The sequence below is a fragment of the Oncorhynchus masou genome, chromosome 18 (genome assembly GCF_036934945.1).
Source record: "Oncorhynchus masou masou isolate Uvic2021 chromosome 18, UVic_Omas_1.1, whole genome shotgun sequence".
Lineage (NCBI taxonomy): Eukaryota > Metazoa > Chordata > Actinopteri > Salmoniformes > Salmonidae > Oncorhynchus > Oncorhynchus masou.
In genome coordinates, this window is record NC_088229.1 from 65,749,589 (window position 1) to 65,772,018 (window position 22,430).

General features: G+C 37.2%; 1 protein-coding gene across 1 annotated transcript in view; it reads right to left on the reverse strand.

Annotated features, from left to right (window-relative positions):
* Positions 1-22,430, reverse strand: part of LOC135505145 (protocadherin-15-like) — a 243,134-nt gene that overhangs the window by 106,363 nt on the left and 114,341 nt on the right. Inside the window, exon 17 of the mRNA XM_064924273.1 lies at positions 21,999-22,092. Within this exon, the coding sequence (XP_064780345.1) occupies positions 21,999-22,092 (94 nt within the window). The remainder of the gene's footprint in view (positions 1-21,998; positions 22,093-22,430) is intronic.

Below are 22,430 nucleotides of genomic sequence, written 5' to 3' on the forward strand. Positions count from 1 at the left end.
TTCTCAGTATGGGGAGTCTAGTATTAGATTATACATTCTCAGTATGGGGGAGTCTAGTATTAGATTATACATTCTCAGTATGGGGGAGTCTAGTATTAGATTATACATTCTCAGTATGGAGGAGTCTAGTATTAGATTATACATTCTCAGTATGGAGGAGTCTAGTATTAGATTATACATTCTCAGTATGGGGGAGTCTAGTATTAGATTATACATTCTCAGTATGGGGAGTCTAGTATTAGATTATACATTCTCAGTATGGGGGGAGTCTAGTATTAGATTATACATTCTCAGTATGGGGGGGAGTCTCATTCTCAGTATGGGGAGTCTAGTATTAGATTATACATTCTCAGTATGGGGGGAGTCTAGTATTAGATTATACATTCTCAGTATGGGGAGTCTAGTATTAGATTATACATTCTCAGTATGGGGGGAGTCTGGTATTAGATTACACATTCTCAGTATGGGGGAGTCTAGTATTAGATTATACATTCTCAGTATGGGGGAGTCTAGTATTAGATTATACATTCTCAGTATGGGGGGAGTCTAGTATTAGATTATACATTCTCAGTATGGGGGGAGTCTAGTATTAGATTATACATTCTCAGTATGGAGGAGTCTAGTATTAGATTACACATTCTCAGTACGGGGGAGTCTAGTATTAGATTACACATTCTCAGTATGGGGGAGTCTAGTATTAGATTATACATTCTCAGTATGGGGGAGTCTAGTATTAGATTACACATTCTCAGTACGGGGGAGTCTAGTATTAGATTATACATTCTCAGTATGGGGGAGTCTAGTATTAGATTATACATTCTCAGTATGGGGAGTCTAGTATTAGATTATACATTATCAGTATGGGGGAGTCTAGAATTAGATTACACATTCTCAGTATGGGGGAGTCTAGTATTAGATTACACATTCTCAGTATGGGGGAGTCTAGTATTAGATCATACATTCTCAGTATGGGGGAGTCTAGTATTAGATTACACATTCTCAGTATGGGGAGTCTAGTATTAGATTATACATTCTCAGTATGGGGGAGTCTAGTATTAGATTATACATTCTCAGTATGGGGGAGTCTAGTATTAGATTATACATTCTCAGTATGGGGAGTCTAGTATTAGATTATACATTCTCAGTATGGGGGAGTCTAGTATTAGATTATACATTCTCAGTATGGAGGAGTCTAGTATTAGATTACACATTCTCAGTACGGGGAGTCTAGTATTAGATTATACATTCTCAGTATGGGGAGTCTAGTATTAGATTATAAAATCTCAGTATGGGGGGAGTCTAGTATTAGATTACACATTCTCAGTATGGGGAGTCTAGTATTAGATTACACATTCTCAGTATGGGGGAGTCTAGTATTAGATTATACATTCTCAGTATGGGGGAGTCTAGTAGTAGATTATACATTCTCAGTATGGGGGGGAGTCTAGTATTAGATTATACATTCTCAGTATGGAGGAGTCTAGTATTAGATTACACATTCTCAGTACGGGGGGAGTCTAGTATTAGATTATACATTCTCAGTATGGGGAGTCTAGTATTAGATTATACATTCTCAGTATGGAGGAGTCTAGTATTAGATTACACATTCTCAGTATGGGGGGAGTCTAGTATTAGATTATACATTCTCAGTATGGGGAGTCTAGTATTAGATTATACATTCTCAGTATGGGGGGAGTCTAGTATTAGATTATACATTCTCAGTATGGGGGGAGTCTAGTATTAGATTACACATTCTCAGTATGGGGAGTCTAGTATTAGATTATACATTCTCAGTATGGGGGGAGTCTAGTATTAGATTATACATTCTCAGTATGGGGAGTCTAGTATTAGATTATACATTCTCAGTATGGGGGGAGTCTGGTATTAGATTACACATTCTCAGTATGGGGGAGTCTAGTATTAGATCATACATTCTCAGTATGGGGGAGTGTAGTATTAGATTACACATTCTCAGTATGGGGAGTCTAGTATTAGATTATACATTCTCAGTATGGGGGAGTCTAGTATTAGATTATACATTCTCAGTATGGGGGAGTCTAGTATTAGATTATACATTCTCAGTATGGGGAGTCTAGTATTAGATTATACATTCTCAGTATGGGGGGAGTCTAGTATTAGATTATACATTCTCAGTATGGAGGAGTCTAGTATTAGATTACACATTCTCAGTACGGGGGGAGTCTAGTATTAGATTATACATTCTCAGTATGGAGGAGTCTAGTATTAGATTACACATTCTCAGTACGGGGGGAGTCTAGTATTAGATTATACATTCTCAGTATGGGGAGTCTAGTATTAGATTATAAAATCTCAGTATGGGGGAGTCTAGTATTAGATTACACATTCTCAGTATGAGGAGTCTAGTATTAGATTACACATTCTCAGTATGGGGGAGTCTAGTATTAGATTATACATTATCAGTATGGGGGAGTCTAGTATTAGATTATACATTCTCAGTATGGGGGAGTCTAGTATTAGATTATACATTCTCAGTATGGGGAGTCTAGTATTAGATTATACATTCTCAGTATGGGGGAGTCTGGTATTAGATTACACATTCTCAGTATGAGGGAGTCTAGTAGTAGATTATACATTCTCAGTATGGGGGAGTCTAGTATTAGATTACACATTCTCAGTATGGGGAGTCTAGTATTAGATTATACATTCTCAGTATGGGGAGTCTAGTATTAGATTATACATTCTCAGTATGGGGGAGTCTGGTATTAGATTACACATTATCAGTATGGGGGAGTCTAGTATTAGATTATACATTCTCAGTATGGGGGAGTCTAGTATTAGATTACACATTCTCAGTATGGGGAGTCTAGTATTAGATTACACATTCTCAGTATGGGGGAGTCTAGTAAGATTATACATTCTCAGTATGGGGGAGTCTAGTATTAGATTACACATTCTCAGTATGGGGGGAGTCTAGTATTAGATTATACATTCTCAGTATGGGGAGTCTAGTATTAGATTATACATTCTCAGTATGGGGGAGTCTGGTATTAGATTACACATTATCAGTATGGGGGAGTCTAGTATTAGATTATACATTCTCAGTATGGGGCAGTCTGGTATTAGATTACACATTCTCAGTATGGGGGAGTCTAGTAGTAGATTATACATTATCAGTATGGGGGAGTCTAGTATTAGATTATACATTCTCAGTATGGGGGAGTCTAGTATTAGATTACACATTATCAGTATGGGGGAGTCTAGTATTAGATTATACATTCTCAGTATGGGGGAGTCTAGTATTAGATTACACATTATCAGTATGGGGGTGTCTAGTATTAGATTATACATTCTCAGTATGGGGAGTCTAGTATTAGATTATACATTCTCAGTATGGGTGAGTCTAGTATTAGATTATACATTATCAGTATGGGGGGAGTCTAGTATTAGATTATACATTCTCAGTATGGGGAGTCTAGTATTAGATTATACATTCTCAGTATGGGGGAGTCTAGTATTAGATTACACATTCTCAGTATGGGGGAGTCTAGTATTAGATTCCACATTCTCAGTATGGGGGAGTCTAGTATTAGATTACACATTCTCAGTATGGGGGAGTCTAGTATTAGATTATACATTATCAGTACGGGGGAGTCTAGTATTAGATTACACATTCTCAGTATGGGGGAGTCTAGTATTAGATTATACATTATCAGTACGGGGGAGTCTAGTATTAGATTACACATTGTCAGCATGGGAGAGTCTAGTATTAGATTACACATTCTCAGTATGGGGGAGTCTAGTATTAGATTTTATACATTCTCAGTATGGGGGAGTCTAGTATTAGATGACACATTCTCAGTATGGGGGGAGTCTAGTATTAGATGACACATTCTCAGTATGGGGGGAGTCTAGTATTAGATTACACATTCTCAGTATGGGGGGATTCTAGTATTAGATTACACATTATCAGTATGGGGAGTCTAGTATTAGATTATACATTCTCAGTATGGGGAGTCTAGTATTAGATTATACATTCTCAGTATGGGGGGATTCTAGTATTAGATTACACATTCTCAGTATGGGGGAGTCTAGTATTAGATTTTATACATTCTCAGTATGGGGAGTCTAGTATTAGATGACACATTCTCAGTATGGGGGGATTCTAGTATTAGATGACACATTCTCAGTATGGGGGGAGTCTAGTATTAGATTACACATTCTCAGTATGGGGGGATTCAAGTATTAGATTACACATTATCAGTATGGGGAGTCTAGTATTAGATTATACATTCTCAGTATGGGGGGAGTCTAGTATTAGATTATACATTCTCAGTATGGGGAGTCTAGTATTAGATTATACATTCTCAGTATGGGGGAGTCTAGTATTAGATGACACATTCTCAGTATGGGGGGAGTCTAGTATTAGATGACACATTCTCAGTATGGGGGAGTCTAGTATTAGATTACACATTCTCAGTATGGGGGGATTCTAGTATTAGATGACACATTCTCAGTATGGGGGGAGTCTAGTATTAGATTACACATTCTCAGTATGGGGGGATTCTAGTATTAGATTACACATTATCAGTATGGGGAGTCTAGTATTAGATTATACATTCTCAGTATGGGGGGAGTCTAGTATTAGATTATACATTCTCAGTATGGGGAGTCTAGTATTAGATTATACATTCTCAGTATGGGGGAGTCTAGTATTAGATTACACATTCTCAGTATGGGGGAGTCTAGTATTAGATTCCACATTCTCAGTATGGGGGAGTCTAGTATTAGATTACACATTCTCAGTATGGGGGAGTCTAGTATTAGATTATACATTCTCAGTATGGGGAGTCTAGTATTAGATTATAAAATCTCAGTATGGGGGGAGTCTAGTATTAGATTACACATTCTCAGTATGAGGAGTCTAGTATTAGATTACACATTCTCAGTATGGGGGAGTCTAGTATTAGATTATACATTATCAGTATGGGGGAGTCTAGTATTAGATTATACATTCTCAGTATGGGGGAGTCTAGTATTAGATTATACATTCTCAGTATGGGGGAGTCTAGTATTAGATTATACATTCTCAGTATGGGGGAGTCTGGTATTAGATTACACATTCTCAGTATGAGGGAGTCTAGTAGTAGATTATACATTCTCAGTATGGGGGAGTCTAGTATTAGATTACACATTCTCAGTATGGGGGGAGTCTAGTATTAGATTATACATTCTCAGTATGGGGAGTCTAGTATTAGATTATACATTCTCAGTATGGGGGAGTCTGGTATTAGATTACACATTATCAGTATGGGGGAGTCTAGTATTAGATTATACATTCTCAGTATGGGGGAGTCTAGTATTAGATTACACATTCTCAGTATGGGGAGTCTAGTATTAGATTACACATTCTCAGTATGGGGGAGTCTAGTAAGATTATACATTCTCAGTATGGGGGAGTCTAGTATTAGATTACACATTCTCAGTATGGGGGGAGTCTAGTATTAGATTATACATTCTCAGTATGGGGAGTCTAGTATTAGATTATACATTCTCAGTATGGGGGAGTCTGGTATTAGATTACACATTCTCAGTATGGGGGAGTCTAGTATTAGATTCCACATTCTCAGTATGGGGGAGTCTAGTATTAGATTACACATTCTCAGTATGGGGGAGTCTAGTATTAGATTATACATTATCAGTACGGGGGAGTCTAGTATTAGATTACACATTCTCAGTATGGGGGGAGTCTAGTATTAGATTATACATTATCAGTACGGGGAGTCTAGTATTAGATTACACATTGTCAGCATGGGAGAGTCTAGTATTAGATTACACATTCTCAGTATGGGGGAGTCTAGTATTAGACTATACATTCTCAGTATGGGGGAGTCTAGTATTAGATGACACATTCTCAGTATGGGGGGAGTCTAGTATTAGATGACACATTCTCAGTATGGGGGGAGTCTAGTATTAGATTACACATTCTCAGTATGGGGGGATTCTAGTATTAGATTACACATTATCAGTACGGGGGAGTCTAGTATTAGATTACACATTCTCAGTATGGGGGAGTCTAGTATTAGATTATACATTATCAGTACGGGGAGTCTAGTATTAGATTACACATTCTCAGTATGGGGAGTCTAGTATTAGATTATACATTCTCAGTATGGGGAGTCTAGTATTAGATTATACATTCTCAGTATGGGGAGTCTAGTATTAGATTATACATTCTCAGTATGGGGGGAGTCTGGTATTAGATTACACATTCTCAGTATGGGGGAGTCTAGTATTAGATTATACATTCTCAGTATGGAGGAGTCTAGTATTAGATTACACATTCTCAGTACGGGGGGAGTCTAGTATTAGATTATACATTCTCAGTATGGAGGAGTCTAGTATTAGATTACACATTCTCAGTACGGGGGGAGTCTAGTATTAGATTATACATTCTCAGTATGGGGAGTCTAGTATTAGATTATAAAATCTCAGTATGGGGGGAGTCTAGTATTAGATTACACATTCTCAGTATGAGGAGTCTAGTATTAGATTACACATTCTCAGTATGGGGGAGTCTAGTATTAGATTATACATTATCAGTATGGGGAGTCTAGTATTAGATTATACATTCTCAGTATGGGGAGTCTAGTATTAGATTATACATTCTCAGTATGGGGAGTCTAGTATTAGATTATACATTCTCAGTATGGGGGAGTCTGGTATTAGATTACACATTCTCAGTATGAGGAGTCTAGTAGTAGATTATACATTCTCAGTATGGGGGAGTCTAGTATTAGATTACACATTCTCAGTATGGGGGGAGTCTAGTATTAGATTATACATTCTCAGTATGGGGAGTCTAGTATTAGATTACACATTCTCAGTATGGGGAGTCTAGTAAGATTATACATTCTCAGTATGGGGGAGTCTAGTATTAGATTACACATTCTCAGTATGGGGAGTCTAGTATTAGATTATACATTCTCAGTATGGGGAGTCTAGTATTAGATTATACATTCTCAGTATGGGGGAGTCTGGTATTAGATTACACATTATCAGTATGGGGGAGTCTAGTATTAGATTATACATTCTCAGTATGGGACAGTCTGGTATTAGATTACACATTCTCAGTATGGGGGAGTCTAGTAGTAGATTATACATTATCAGTATGGGGGAGTCTAGTATTAGATTATACATTCTCAGTATGGGGGAGTCTAGTATTAGATTACACATTCTCAGTATGGGGAGTCTAGTATTAGATTACACATTCTCAGTATGGGGGAGTCTAGTATTAGATTATACATTCTCAGTATGGGGGAGTCTAGTATTAGATTACACATTATCAGTATGGGGGAGTCTAGTATTAGATTATACATTCTCAGTATGGGGGGAGTCTAGTATTAGATTACACATTATCAGTATGGGGGTGTCTAGTATTAGATTATACATTCTCAGTATGGGGAGTCTAGTATTAGATTATACATTCTCAGTATGGGTGAGTCTAGTATTAGATTACACATTCTCAGTATGAGGAGTCTAGTATTAGATTACACATTCTCAGTATGGGGGAGTCTAGTATTAGATTATACATTATCAGTATGGGGGAGTCTAGTATTAGATTATACATTCTCAGTATGGGGGAGTCTAGTATTAGATTATACATTCTCAGTATGGAGGAGTCTAGTATTAGATTATACATTCTCAGTATGGGGGAGTCTGGTATTAGATTACACATTCTCAGTATGAGGGAGTCTAGTAGTAGATTATACATTCTCAGTATGGGGGAGTCTAGTATTAGATTACACATTCTCAGTATGGGGGGAGTCTAGTATTAGATTATACATTCTCAGTATGGGGAGTCTAGTATTAGATTATACATTCTCAGTATGGGGGAGTCTGGTATTAGATTACACATTATCAGTATGGGGGAGTCTAGTATTAGATTATACATTCTCAGTATGGGGGAGTCTAGTATTAGATTACACATTCTCAGTATGGGGAGTCTAGTATTAGATTACACATTCTCAGTATGGGGAGTCTAGTAAGATTATACATTCTCAGTATGGGGGAGTCTAGTATTAGATTACACATTCTCAGTATGGGGGAGTCTAGTATTAGATTATACATTCTCAGTATGGGGAGTCTAGTATTAGATTATACATTCTCAGTATGGGGCAGTCTGGTATTAGATTACACATTCTCAGTATGGGGGAGTCTAGTAGTAGATTATACATTATCAGTATGGGGGAGTCTAGTATTAGATTATACATTCTCAGTATGGGGGAGTCTAGTATTAGATTACACATTCTCAGTATGGGGAGTCTAGTATTAGATTACACATTCTCAGTATGGGGGAGTCTAGTATTAGATTATACATTCTCAGTATGGGGGAGTCTAGTATTAGATTACACATTATCAGTATGGGGGAGTCTAGTATTAGATTATACATTCTCAGTATGGGGGGAGTCTAGTATTAGATTACACATTATCAGTATGGGGGTGTCTAGTATTAGATTATACATTCTCAGTATGGGGAGTCTAGTATTAGATTATACATTCTCAGTATGGGTGAGTCTAGTATTAGATTATACATTATCAGTATGGGGGGAGTCTAGTATTAGATTATACATTCTCAGTATGGGGAGTCTAGTATTAGATTATACATTCTCAGTATGGGGGAGTCTAGTATTAGATTACACATTCTCAGTATGGGGGAGTCTAGTATTAGATTCCACATTCTCAGTATGGGGAGTCTAGTATTAGATTACACATTCTCAGTATGGGGAGTCTAGTATTAGATTATACATTATCAGTACGGGGAGTCTAGTATTAGATTACACATTCTCAGTATGGGGAGTCTAGTATTAGATTATACATTATCAGTACGGGGGAGTCTAGTATTAGATTACACATTGTCAGCATGGGAGAGTCTAGTATTAGATTACACATTCTCAGTATGGGGGAGTCTAGTATTAGATTATACATTCTCAGTATGGGGGAGTCTAGTATTAGATGACACATTCTCAGTATGGGGAGTCTAGTATTAGATGACACATTCTCAGTATGGGGGAGTCTAGTATTAGATTACACATTCTCAGTATGGGGGGATTCTAGTATTAGATTACACATTATCAGTACGGGGGAGTCTAGTATTAGATTACACATTCTCAGTATGGGGGAGTCTAGTATTAGATTATACATTATCAGTACGGGGGAGTCTAGTATTAGATTACACATTCTCAGTATGGGGAGTCTAGTATTAGATTATACATTCTCAGTATGGGGGGAGTCTAGTATTAGATTATACATTCTCAGTATGGGGAGTCTAGTATTAGATTATACATTCTCAGTATGGGGGGAGTCTGGTATTAGATTACACATTCTCAGTATGGGGGAGTCTAGTATTAGATCATACATTCTCAGTATGGGGGAGTGTAGTATTAGATTACACATTCTCAGTATGGGGAGTCTAGTATTAGATTATACATTCTCAGTATGGGGGAGTCTAGTATTAGATTATACATTCTCAGTATGGGGGAGTCTAGTATTAGATTATACATTCTCAGTATGGGGAGTCTAGTATTAGATTATACATTCTCAGTATGGGGGGAGTCTAGTATTAGATTATACATTCTCAGTATGGAGGAGTCTAGTATTAGATTACACATTCTCAGTACGGGGGGAGTCTAGTATTAGATTATACATTCTCAGTATGGAGGAGTCTAGTATTAGATTACACATTCTCAGTACGGGGGGAGTCTAGTATTAGATTATACATTCTCAGTATGGGGAGTCTAGTATTAGATTATAAAATCTCAGTATGGGGGGAGTCTAGTATTAGATTACACATTCTCAGTATGAGGAGTCTAGTATTAGATTACACATTCTCAGTATGGGGGAGTCTAGTATTAGATTATACATTATCAGTACGGGGGAGTCTAGTATTAGATTACACATTGTCAGCATGGGAGAGTCTAGTATTAGATTACACATTCTCAGTATGGGGGAGTCTAGTATTAGATTATACATTCTCAGTATGGGGGAGTCTAGTATTAGATGACACATTCTCAGTATGGGGGGAGTCTAGTATTAGATGACACATTCTCAGTATGGGGGGAGTCTAGTATTAGATTACACATTCTCAGTATGGGGGGATTCTAGTATTAGATTACACATTATCAGTACGGGGGAGTCTAGTATTAGATTACACATTCTCAGTATGGGGGAGTCTAGTATTAGATTATACATTATCAGTACGGGGGAGTCTAGTATTAGATTACACATTCTCAGTATGGGGAGTCTAGTATTAGATTATACATTCTCAGTATGGGGGGAGTCTAGTATTAGATTATACATTCTCAGTATGGGGAGTCTAGTATTAGATTATACATTCTCAGTATGGGGGGAGTCTGGTATTAGATTACACATTCTCAGTATGGGGGAGTCTAGTATTAGATCATACATTCTCAGTATGGGGGAGTGTAGTATTAGATTACACATTCTCAGTATGGGGAGTCTAGTATTAGATTATACATTCTCAGTATGGGGAGTCTAGTATTAGATTATACATTCTCAGTATGGGGGAGTCTAGTATTAGATTATACATTCTCAGTATGGGGAGTCTAGTATTAGATTATACATTCTCAGTATGGGGGGAGTCTAGTATTAGATTATACATTCTCAGTATGGAGGAGTCTAGTATTAGATTACACATTCTCAGTAATGGGGAGTCTAGTATTAGATTATACATTCTCAGTATGGAGGAGTCTAGTATTAGATTACACATTCTCAGTATGGGGGAGTCTAGTATTAGATTATACATTCTCAGTATGGGGAGTCTAGTATTAGATTATAAAATCTCAGTATGGGGGAGTCTAGTATTAGATTACACATTCTCAGTATGAGGAGTCTAGTATTAGATTACATTCTCAGTATGGGGAGTCTAGTATTAGATTATACATTATCAGTATGGGGGAGTCTAGTATTAGATTATACATTCTCAGTATGGGGGAGTCTAGTATTAGATTATACATTCTCAGTATGGGGGAGTCTAGTATTAGATTATACATTCTCAGTATGGGGGAGTCTGGTATTAGATTACACATTCTCAGTATGAGGGAGTCTAGTAGTAGATTATACATTCTCAGTATGGGGGAGTCTAGTATTAGATTACACATTCTCAGTATGGGGGGAGTCTAGTATTAGATTATACATTCTCAGTATGGGGAGTCTAGTATTAGATTATACATTCTCAGTATGGGGGAGTCTGGTATTAGATTACACATTATCAGTATGGGGGAGTCTAGTATTAGATTATACATTCTCAGTATGGGGGAGTCTAGTATTAGATTACACATTCTCAGTATGGGGAGTCTAGTATTAGATTACACATTCTCAGTATGGGGAGTCTAGTAAGATTATACATTCTCAGTATGGGGGAGTCTAGTATTAGATTACACATTCTCAGTATGGGGGGTCTAGTATTAGATTATACATTCTCAGTATGGGGAGTCTAGTATTAGATTATACATTCTCAGTATGGGGGAGTCTGGTATTAGATTACACATTATCAGTATGGGGGAGTCTGGTATTAGATTATACATTCTCAGTATGGGGCAGTCTGGTATTAGATTACACATTCTCAGTATGGGGAGTCTAGTAGTAGATTATACATTATCAGTATGGGGGAGTCTAGTATTAGATTACACATTCTCAGTACGGGGGAGTCTAGTATTAGATTACACATTCTCAGTATGGGGGAGTCTAGTATTAGATTACACATTCTCAGTATGGGGGAGTCTAGTATTAGATTATACATTCTCAGTATGGGGGAGTCTAGTATTAGATAACACATTATCAGTATGGGGGAGTCTAGTATTAGATTATACATTCTCAGTATGGGGGAGTCTAGTATTAGATTACACATTATCAGTATGGGGGTGTCTAGTATTAGATTATACATTCTCAGTATGGGGAGTCTAGTATTAGATTATACATTCTCAGTATGGGTGAGTCTAGTATTAGATTATACATTATCAGTATGGGGGGAGTCTAGTATTAGATTATACATTCTCAGTATGGGGAGTCTAGTATTAGATTATACATTCTCAGTATGGGGGAGTCTAGTATTAGATTACACATTCTCAGTATGGGGGAGTCTAGTATTAGATTACACATTCTCAGTATGGGGGAGTCTAGTATTAGATTACACATTCTCAGTATGGGGGGAGTCTAGTATTAGATTATACATTATCAGTACGGGGGAGTCTAGTATTAGATTACACATTCTCAGTATGGGGGAGTCTAGTATTAGATTATACATTATCAGTACGGGGGAGTCTAGTATTAGATTACACATTGTCAGCATGGGAGAGTCTAGTATTAGATTACACATTCTCAGTATGGGGGAGTCTAGTATTAGATTATACATTCTCAGTATGGGGGAGTCTAGTATTAGATGACACATTCTCAGTATGGGGGGAGTCTAGTATTAGATTACACATTCTCAGTATGGGGGGATTCTAGTATTAGATTACACATTCTCAGTACGGGGGGAGTCTAGTATTAGATTATACATTATCAGTATGGGGGAGTCTAGTATTAGATTACACATTCTCAGTATGGGGGAGTCTAGTATTAGATTACACATTCTCAGTATGGGGAGTCTAGTATTAGATTATACATTCTCAGTATGGGGGGAGTCTAGTATTAGATTACACATTCTCAGTATGGGGGAGTCTAGTATTAGATTATACATTATCAGTATGGGGAGTCTAGTATTAGATTATACATTCTCAGTATGGGGAGTCTAGTATTAGATTACACATTCTCAGTATGGGGGAGTCTAGTATTAGATTACACATTCTCCGTATGGGGAGTCTAGTATTAGATTACACATTCTCAGTATGGGGGAGTCTAGTATTAGATTACACATTCTCAGTATGGGGAGTCTAGTATTAGATTACACATTCTCAGTATGGGGGAGTCTAGTATTAGATTACACATTCTCAGTATGGGGGGAGTCTAGTATTAGATTATACATTATCAGTACGGGGGAGTCTAGTATTAGATTACACATTATCAGTATGGGGGAGTCCAGTATTAGATTATACATTATCAGTATGGGGAGTCTAGTATTAGATTACACATTCTCAGTATGGGAGAGTCTAGTATTAGATTACACATTCTCAGTATGGGGGAGTCTAGTATTAGATTATACATTCTCAGTATGGGGAGTCTAGTATTAGATGACACATTCTCAGTATGGGGGAGTCTAGTATTAGATTACACATTCTCAGTATGGGGGGATTCTAGTATTAGATTACACATTATCAGTATGGGGGAGTCTAGTATTAGATTATACATTCTCAGTATGGGGAGTCTAGTATTAGATTACACATTGTCAGTATGGGAGAGTCTAGTATTAGATTACACATTCTCAGTATGGGGGAGTCTAGTATTAGATTATACATTCTCAGTATGGGGGAGTCTAGTATTAGATGACACATTCTCAGTATGGGGGGAGTCTAGTATTAGATTACACATTCTCAGTATGGGGGGATTCTAGTATTAGATTACACATTCTCAGTACGGGGGGAGTCTAGTATTAGATTATACATTATCAGTATGGGGAGTCTAGTATTAGATTACACATTCTCAGTATGGGGAGTCTAGTATTAGATTATACATTCTCAGTATGGGGGAGTCTAGTATTAGATTACACATTCTCAGTATGGGGGAGTCTAGTATTAGATTATACATTATCAGTATGGGGAGTCTAGTATTAGATTATACATTCTCAGTATGGGGGGAGTCTAGTATTAGATTACACATTCTCAGTATGGGGGAGTCTAGTATTAGATTACACATTCTCAGTATGGGGAGTCTAGTATTAGATTACACATTCTCAGTATGGGGGAGTCTAGTATTAGATTACACATTCTCAGTACGGGGGAGTCTAGTATTAGATTACACATTCTCAGTATGGGGGAGTCTAGTATTAGATTACACATTCTCAGTATGGGGGAGTCTAGTATTAGATTATACATTCTCAGTATGGGGAGTCTAGTATTAGATTATACATTCTCAGTATGGGGGAGTCTAGTATTAGATTACACATTATCAGTATGGGGGAGTCTAGTATTAGATTATACATTATCAGTACGGGGAGTCTAGTATTAGATTACACATTCTCAGTATGGGGGAGTCTAGTATTAGATTATACATTATCAGTACGGGGAGTCTAGTATTAGATTACACATTCTCAGTATGGGAGAGTCTAGTATTAGATTACACATTCTCAGTATGGGGGAGTCTAGTATTAGATTATACATTCTCAGTATGGGGGAGTCTAGTATTAGATGACACATTCTCAGTATGGGGGGAGTCTAGTATTAGATGACACATTCTCAGTATGATGGGATTCTAGTATTAGATTACACATTCTCAGTACGGGTGGAGTCTAGTATTAGATTATACATTATCAGTATGGGGGAGTCTAGTATTAGATTACACATTCTCAGTATGGGGAGTCTAGTATTAGATTATACATTCTCAGTATGGGGGGAGTCTAGTATTAGATTACACATTCTCAGTATGGGGGAGTCTAGTATTAGATTATACATTATCAGTACGGGGAGTCTAGTATTAGATTATACATTCTCAGTATGGGGGAGTCTAGTATTAGATTACACATTCTCAGTATGGGGAGTCTAGTATTAGATTACACATTCTCAGTATGGGGAGTCTAGTATTAGATTACACATTCTCAGTATGGGGAGTCTAGTATTAGATTACACATTCTCAGTATGGGGAGTCTAGTATTAGATTACACATTCTCAGTATGGGGGAGTCTAGTATTAGATTACACATTCTCAGTATGGGGGAGTCTAGTATTAGATTATACATTCTCAGTATGGGGGAGTCTAGTATTAGATAACACATTATCAGTATGGGGGAGTCTAGTATTAGATTATACATTCTCAGTATGGGGGAGTCTAGTATTAGATTACACATTATCAGTATGGGGGAGTCTAGTATTAGATTATACATTCTCAGTATGGGGAGTCTAGTATTAGATTATACATTCTCAGTATGGGGGAGTCTAGTATTAGATTATACATTCTCAGTATGGGGAGTCTAGTATTAGATTATACATTCTCAGTATGGGGGAGTCTAGTATTAGATAACACATTATCAGTATGGGGGAGTCTAGTATTAGATTATACATTCTCAGTATGGGGAGTCTAGTATTAGATTACACATTATCAGTATGGGGAGTCTAGTATTAGATTATACATTCTCAGTATGGGGAGTCTAGTATTAGATGACACATTCTCAGTATGGGGGGAGTCTAGTATTAGATTACACATTCTCAGTATGGGGGGATTCTAGTATTAGATTACACATTCTCAGTATGGGGGGATTCTAGTATTAGATTACACATTCTCAGTACGGGGGGAGTCTAGTATTAGATTACACATTGTCAGTATGGGAGAGTCTAGTATTAGATTACACATTCTCAGTATGGGGGGAGTCTAGTATTAGATTATACATTATCAGTATGGGGGAGTCTAGTATTAGATTACACATTCTCAGTATGGGGAGTCTAGTATTAGATTATACATTCTCAGTATGGGGGGAGTCTAGTATTAGATTACACATTCTCAGTATGGGGGAGTCTAGTATTAGATTATACATTATCAGTACGGGGGAGTCTAGTATTAGATTATACATTCTCAGTATGGGGGGAGTCTAGTATTAGATTACACATTCTCAGTATGGGGGAGTCTAGTATTAGATTACACATTCTCAGTATGGGGAGTCTAGTATTAGATTACACATTCTCAGTATGGGGGAGTCTAGTATTAGATTACACATTCTCAGTACGGGGAGTCTAGTATTAGATTACACATTCTCAGTATGGGGAGTCTAGTATTAGATTACACATTCTCAGTATGGGGGAGTCTAGTATTAGATTATACATTCTCAGTATGGGGAGTCTAGTATTAGATTATACATTCTCAGTATGGGGGAGTCTAGTATTAGATTACACATTATCAGTATGGGGGAGTCTAGTATTAGATTATACATTATCAGTATGGGGAGTCTAGTATTAGATTACACATTCTCAGTATGGGGAGTCTAGTATTAGATTATACATTATCAGTACGGGGAGTCTAGTATTAGATTACACATTCTCAGTATGGGAGAGTCTAGTATTAGATTACACATTCTCAGTATGGGGGAGTCTAGTATTAGATTATACATTCTCAGTATGGGGGAGTCTAGTATTAGATGACACATTCTCAGTATGGGGGAGTCTAGTATTAGATGACACATTCTCAGTATGGGGGATTCTAGTATTAGATTACACATTCTCAGTACGGGGAGTCTAGTATTAGATTATACATTATCAGTATGGGGAGTCTAGTATTAGATTACACATTCTCAGTATGGGGAGTCTAGTATTAGATTATACATTCTCAGTATGGGGGAGTCTAGTATTAGATTACACATTCTCAGTATGGGGGAGTCTAGTATTAGATTATACATTATCAGTACGGGGGAGTCTAGTATTAGATTATACATTCTCAGTATGGGGGAGTCTAGTATTAGATTACACATTCTCAGTATGGGGAGTCTAGTATTAGATTACACATTCTCAGTATGGGGAGTCTAGTATTAGATTACACATTCTCAGTATGGGGAGTCTAGTATTAGATTACACATTCTCAGTATGGGGAGTCTAGTATTAGATTATACATTCTCAGTATGGGGGAGTCTAGTATTAGATAACACATTATCAGTATGGGGGAGTCTAGTATTAGATTATACATTCTCAGTATGGGGAGTCTAGTATTAGATTACACATTATCAGTATGGGGAGTCTAGTATTAGATTATACATTCTCAGTATGGGGAGTCTAGTATTAGATTATACATTCTCAGTATGGGGGAGTCTAGTATTAGATTATACATTCTCAGTATGGGGAGTCTAGTATTAGATTATACATTCTCAGTATGGGGGAGTCTAGTATTAGATAACACATTATCAGTATGGGGGGAGTCTAGTATTAGATTATACATTCTCAGTATGGGGGAGTCTAGTATTAGATTACACATTATCAGTATGGGGGAGTCTAGTATTAGATTATACATTCTCAGTATGGGGAGTCTAGTATTAGATTATACATTCTCAGTATGGGTGAGTCTAGTATTAGATTATACATTCTCAGTATGGGGAGTCTAGTATTAGATTATACATTCTCAGTATGGGGGAGTCTAGTATTAGATTACACATTCTCAGTATGGAGGAGTCTAGTATTAGATTACACATTCTCAGTATGGGGAGTCTAGTATTAGATTATACATTATCAGTATGGGGGAGTCTAGTATTAGATTACACATTCTCAGTATGGGGAGTCTAGTATTAGATTACACATTCTCAGTATGGGGGATTCTAGTATTAGATTACACATTCTCAGTATGGGTGGGAGTCTAGTATTAGATTATACATTATCAGTATGGGGGAGTCTAGTATTAGATTACACATTCTCAGTATGGGGAGTCTAGTATTAGATTATACATTCTCAGTATGGGGGGAGTCTAGTATTAGATTACACATTCTCAGTATGGGGGAGTCTAGTATTAGATTATACATTATCAGTACGGGGGAGTCTAGTATTAGATTATACATTCTCAGTATGGGGGGAGTCTAGTATTAGATTACACATTCTCAGTATGGGGGAGTCTAGTATTAGATTACACATTCTCAGTATGGGGAGTCTAGTATTAGATTACACATTCTCAGTATGGGGAGTCTAGTATTAGATTACACATTCTCAGTACTGGGGAGTCTAGTATTAGATTACACATTCTCAGTATGGGGAGTCTAGTATTAGATTACACATTCTCAGTATGGGGGAGTCTAGTATTAGATTATACATTCTCAGTATGGGGAGTCTAGTATTAGATTATACATTCTCAGTATGGGGGAGTCTAGTATTAGATTACACATTATCAGTATGGGGGAGTCTAGTATTAGATTATACATTATCAGTACGGGGGAGTCTAGTATTAGATTACACATTCTCAGTATGGGGGAGTCTAGTATTAGATTATACATTATCAGTACGGGGGAGTCTAGTATTAGATTACACATTCTCAGTATGGGAGAGTCTAGTATTAGATTACACATTCTCAGTATGGGGGAGTCTAGTATTAGATTATACATTCTCAGTATGGGGGAGTCTAGTATTAGATGACACATTCTCAGTATGGGGGGAGTCTAGTATTAGATGACACATTCTCAGTATGGGGGGATTCTAGTATTAGATTACACATTCTCAGTACGGGGGGAGTCTAGTATTAGATTATACATTATCAGTATGGGGGAGTCTAGTATTAGATTACACATTCTCAGTATGGGGAGTCTAGTATTAGATTATACATTCTCAGTATGGGGAGTCTAGTATTAGATTACACATTCTCAGTATGGGGAGTCTAGTATTAGATTATACATTATCAGTACGGGGGAGTCTAGTATTAGATTATACATTCTCAGTATGGGGGAGTCTAGTATTAGATTACACATTCTCAGTATGGGGAGTCTAGTATTAGATTACACATTCTCAGTACGGGGAGTCTAGTATTAGATTACACATTCTCAGTATGGGGGAGTCTAGTATTAGATTACACATTCTCAGTATGGGGAGTCTAGTATTAGATTACACATTCTCAGTATGGGGGAGTCTAGTATTAGATTACACATTCTCAGTATGGGGAGTCTAGTATTAGATTATACATTCTCAGTATGGGGAGTCTAGTATTAGATAACACATTATCAGTATGGGGAGTCTAGTATTAGATTATACATTCTCAGTATGGGGGAGTCTAGTATTAGATTACACATTATCAGTATGGGGGAGTCTAGTATTAGATTATACATTCTCAGTATGGGGAGTCTAGTATTAGATTATACATTCTCAGTATGGGGGAGTCTAGTATTAGATTATACATTCTCAGTATGGGGAGTCTAGTATTAGATTATACATTCTCAGTATGGGGGAGTCTAGTATTAGATAACACATTATCAGTATGGGGGGAGTCTAGTATTAGATTATACATTCTCAGTATGGGGGAGTCTAGTATTAGATTACACATTATCAGTATGGGGGAGTCTAGTATTAGATTATACATTCTCAGTATGGGGAGTCTAGTATTAGATTATACATTCTCAGTATGGGTGAGTCTAGTATTAGATTATACATTCTCAGTATGGGGAGTCTAGTATTAGATTATACATTCTCAGTATGGGGGAGTCTAGTATTAGATTACACATTCTCAGTATGGAGGAGTCTAGTATTAGATTACACATTCTCAGTATGGGGGAGTCTAGTATTAGATTATACATTATCAGTACGGGGGAGTCTAGTATTAGATTACACATTCTCAGTATGGGAGAGTCTAGTATTAGATTACACATTCTCAGTATGGGGGGATTCTAGTATTAGATTACACATTCTCAGTACGGGGGGAGTCTAGTATTAGATTATACATTATCAGTATGGGGGAGTCTAGTATTAGATTACACATTCTCAGTATGGGGAGTCTAGTATTAGATTATACATTCTCAGTATGGGGGGAGTCTAGTATTAGATTACACATTCTCAGTATGGGGGAGTCTAGTATTAGATTATACATTATCAGTACGGGGAGTCTAGTATTAGATTATACATTCTCAGTATGGGGGAGTCTAGTATTAGATTACACATTCTCAGTATGGGGGAGTCTAGTATTAGATTACACATTCTCAGTATGGGGAGTCTAGTATTAGATTACACATTCTCAGTATGGGGAGTCTAGTATTAGATTACACATTCTCAGTACGGGGAGTCTAGTATTAGATTACACATTCTCAGTATGGGGGAGTCTAGTATTAGATTACACATTCTCAGTATGGGGGAGTCTAGTATTAGATTACACATTCTCAGTATGGGGAGTCTAGTATTAGATTACACATTCTCAGTATGGGGGAGTCTAGTATTAGATTACACATTCTCAGTATGGGGGAGTCTAGTATTAGATTATACATTCTCAGTATGGGGAGTCTAGTATTAGATTATACATTCTCAGTATGGGGGAGTCTAGTATTAGATTACACATTATCAGTATGGGGGAGTCTAGTATTAGATTATACATTATCAGTACGGGGGAGTCTAGTATTAGATTACACATTCTCAGTATGGGGGAGTCTAGTATTAGATTATACATTCTCAGTACGGGGGAGTCTAGTATTAGATTACACATTCTCAGTATGGGAGAGTCTAGTATTAGATTACACATTCTCAGTATGGGGGAGTCTAGTATTAGATTATACATTCTCAGTATGGGGGAGTCTAGTATTAGATGACACATTCTCAGTATGGGGGGAGTCTAGTATTAGATGACACATTCTCAGTATGGGGGGATTCTAGTATTAGATTACACATTCTCAGTACGGGGGGAGTCTAGTATTAGATTATACATTATCAGTATGGGGGAGTCTAGTATTAGATTACACATTCTCAGTATGGGGAGTCTAGTATTAGATTATACATTCTCAGTATGGGGGGAGTCTAGTATTAGATTACACATTCTCAGTATGGGGGAGTCTAGTATTAGATTATACATTATCAGTACGGGGGAGTCTAGTATTAGATTATACATTCTCAGTATGGGGGGAGTCTAGTATTAGATTACACATTCTCAGTATGGGGGAGTCTAGTATTAGATTACACATTCTCAGTATGGGGAGTCTAGTATTAGATTACACATTCTCAGTATGGGGGAGTCTAGTATTAGATTACACATTCTCAGTATGGGGGAGTCTAGTATTAGATTACACATTCTCAGTATGGGGGAGTCTAGTATTAGATTATACATTCTCAGTATGGGGGGAGTCTAGTATTAGATAACACATTATCAGTATGGGGGAGTCTAGTATTAGATTATACATTCTCAGTATGGGGGAGTCTAGTATTAGATTACACATTCTCAGTATGGGGGAGTCTAGTATTAGATTATACATTCTCAGTATGGGGAGTCTAGTATTAGATTATACATTCTCAGTATGGGGGAGTCTAGTATTAGATTATACATTCTCAGTATGGGGAGTCTAGTATTAGATTATACATTCTCAGTATGGGGGAGTCTAGTATTAGATTACACATTATCAGTATGGGGGAGTCTAGTATTAGATTATACATTCTCAGTATGGGGAGTCTAGTATTAGATTATACATTCTCAGTATGGGGGAGTCTAGTATTAGATTATACATTCTCAGTATGGGGAGTCTAGTATTAGATTATACATTCTCAGTATGGGGAGTCTAGTATTAGATTACACATTCTCAGTATGGAGGAGTCTAGTATTAGATTACACATTCTCAGTATGGGGGAGTCTAGTATTAGATTATACATTATCAGTATGGGGGAGTCTAGTATTAGATTACACATTCTCAGTATGGGAGAGTCTAGTATTAGATTACACATTCTCAGTATGGGGGAGTCTAGTATTAGATTACACATTCTCAGTATGGGGGGAGTCTAGTATTAGATTACACATTCTCAGTATGGGGGGAGTCTAGTATTAGATTACACATTCTCAGTATGGGGAGTCTAGTATTAGATTACACATTCTCAGTATGGGAGAGTCTAGTATTAGATTATACATTCTCAGTATGGGGGAGTCTAGAATGTTGATATTGGTTGCTTACTGCAATCATTTTACTAAACAGTACATTCTAAATAGTACACAGTATGTAGTATTAGAAAGTAGTAGGCAAGACAGATTTCGGTCATTGAATAGGGCTAGGTATTCAACCTGCCATAGACTGAACTGACTGGATCGAATAGACGAATGAACACAATAAATGTATTGATGATGAGAAAGCACACATGAATGGATGAAGGAAAGGATTTATGACGGTTTAGATTAATGAATAGATGGATGGAAGGACAATTGAGGCAGGCTTACCCCTTCTGGACGGCCATCTGAGGCAGTTACAACGAGGGTGTAGTGATCCTCTGTCTCCCTGTCCAGTGGTTTCCTCAGGACCAACAGCCCTAACCTGGGGATAGGAGAGACAGAGACACAGGGGTTCTTTTTCACCAACACTCTCACACTCACTCTGCTTCCCGTTGAGACAAACGTTTTCAGATTGTCAGAGTACAGATAAACATTACCCATACAACAGCATGGAAGAAGTAAAGGAGACAGAAATTATTGCATCAAAGACTGTATTCAGACACTGGAAATGTGAACATTTCACCGGAAATTATTGAATCACAATTGTGATGGGTTCACCTGTTCAAAAATCACAACCTTGTCAGTGTAAGCAGATTCTTTGTACTAAAATATTAGATTTCTTTTGCTTGGGGGTATAGAAGCCTGGCTATTTAAGTAAAT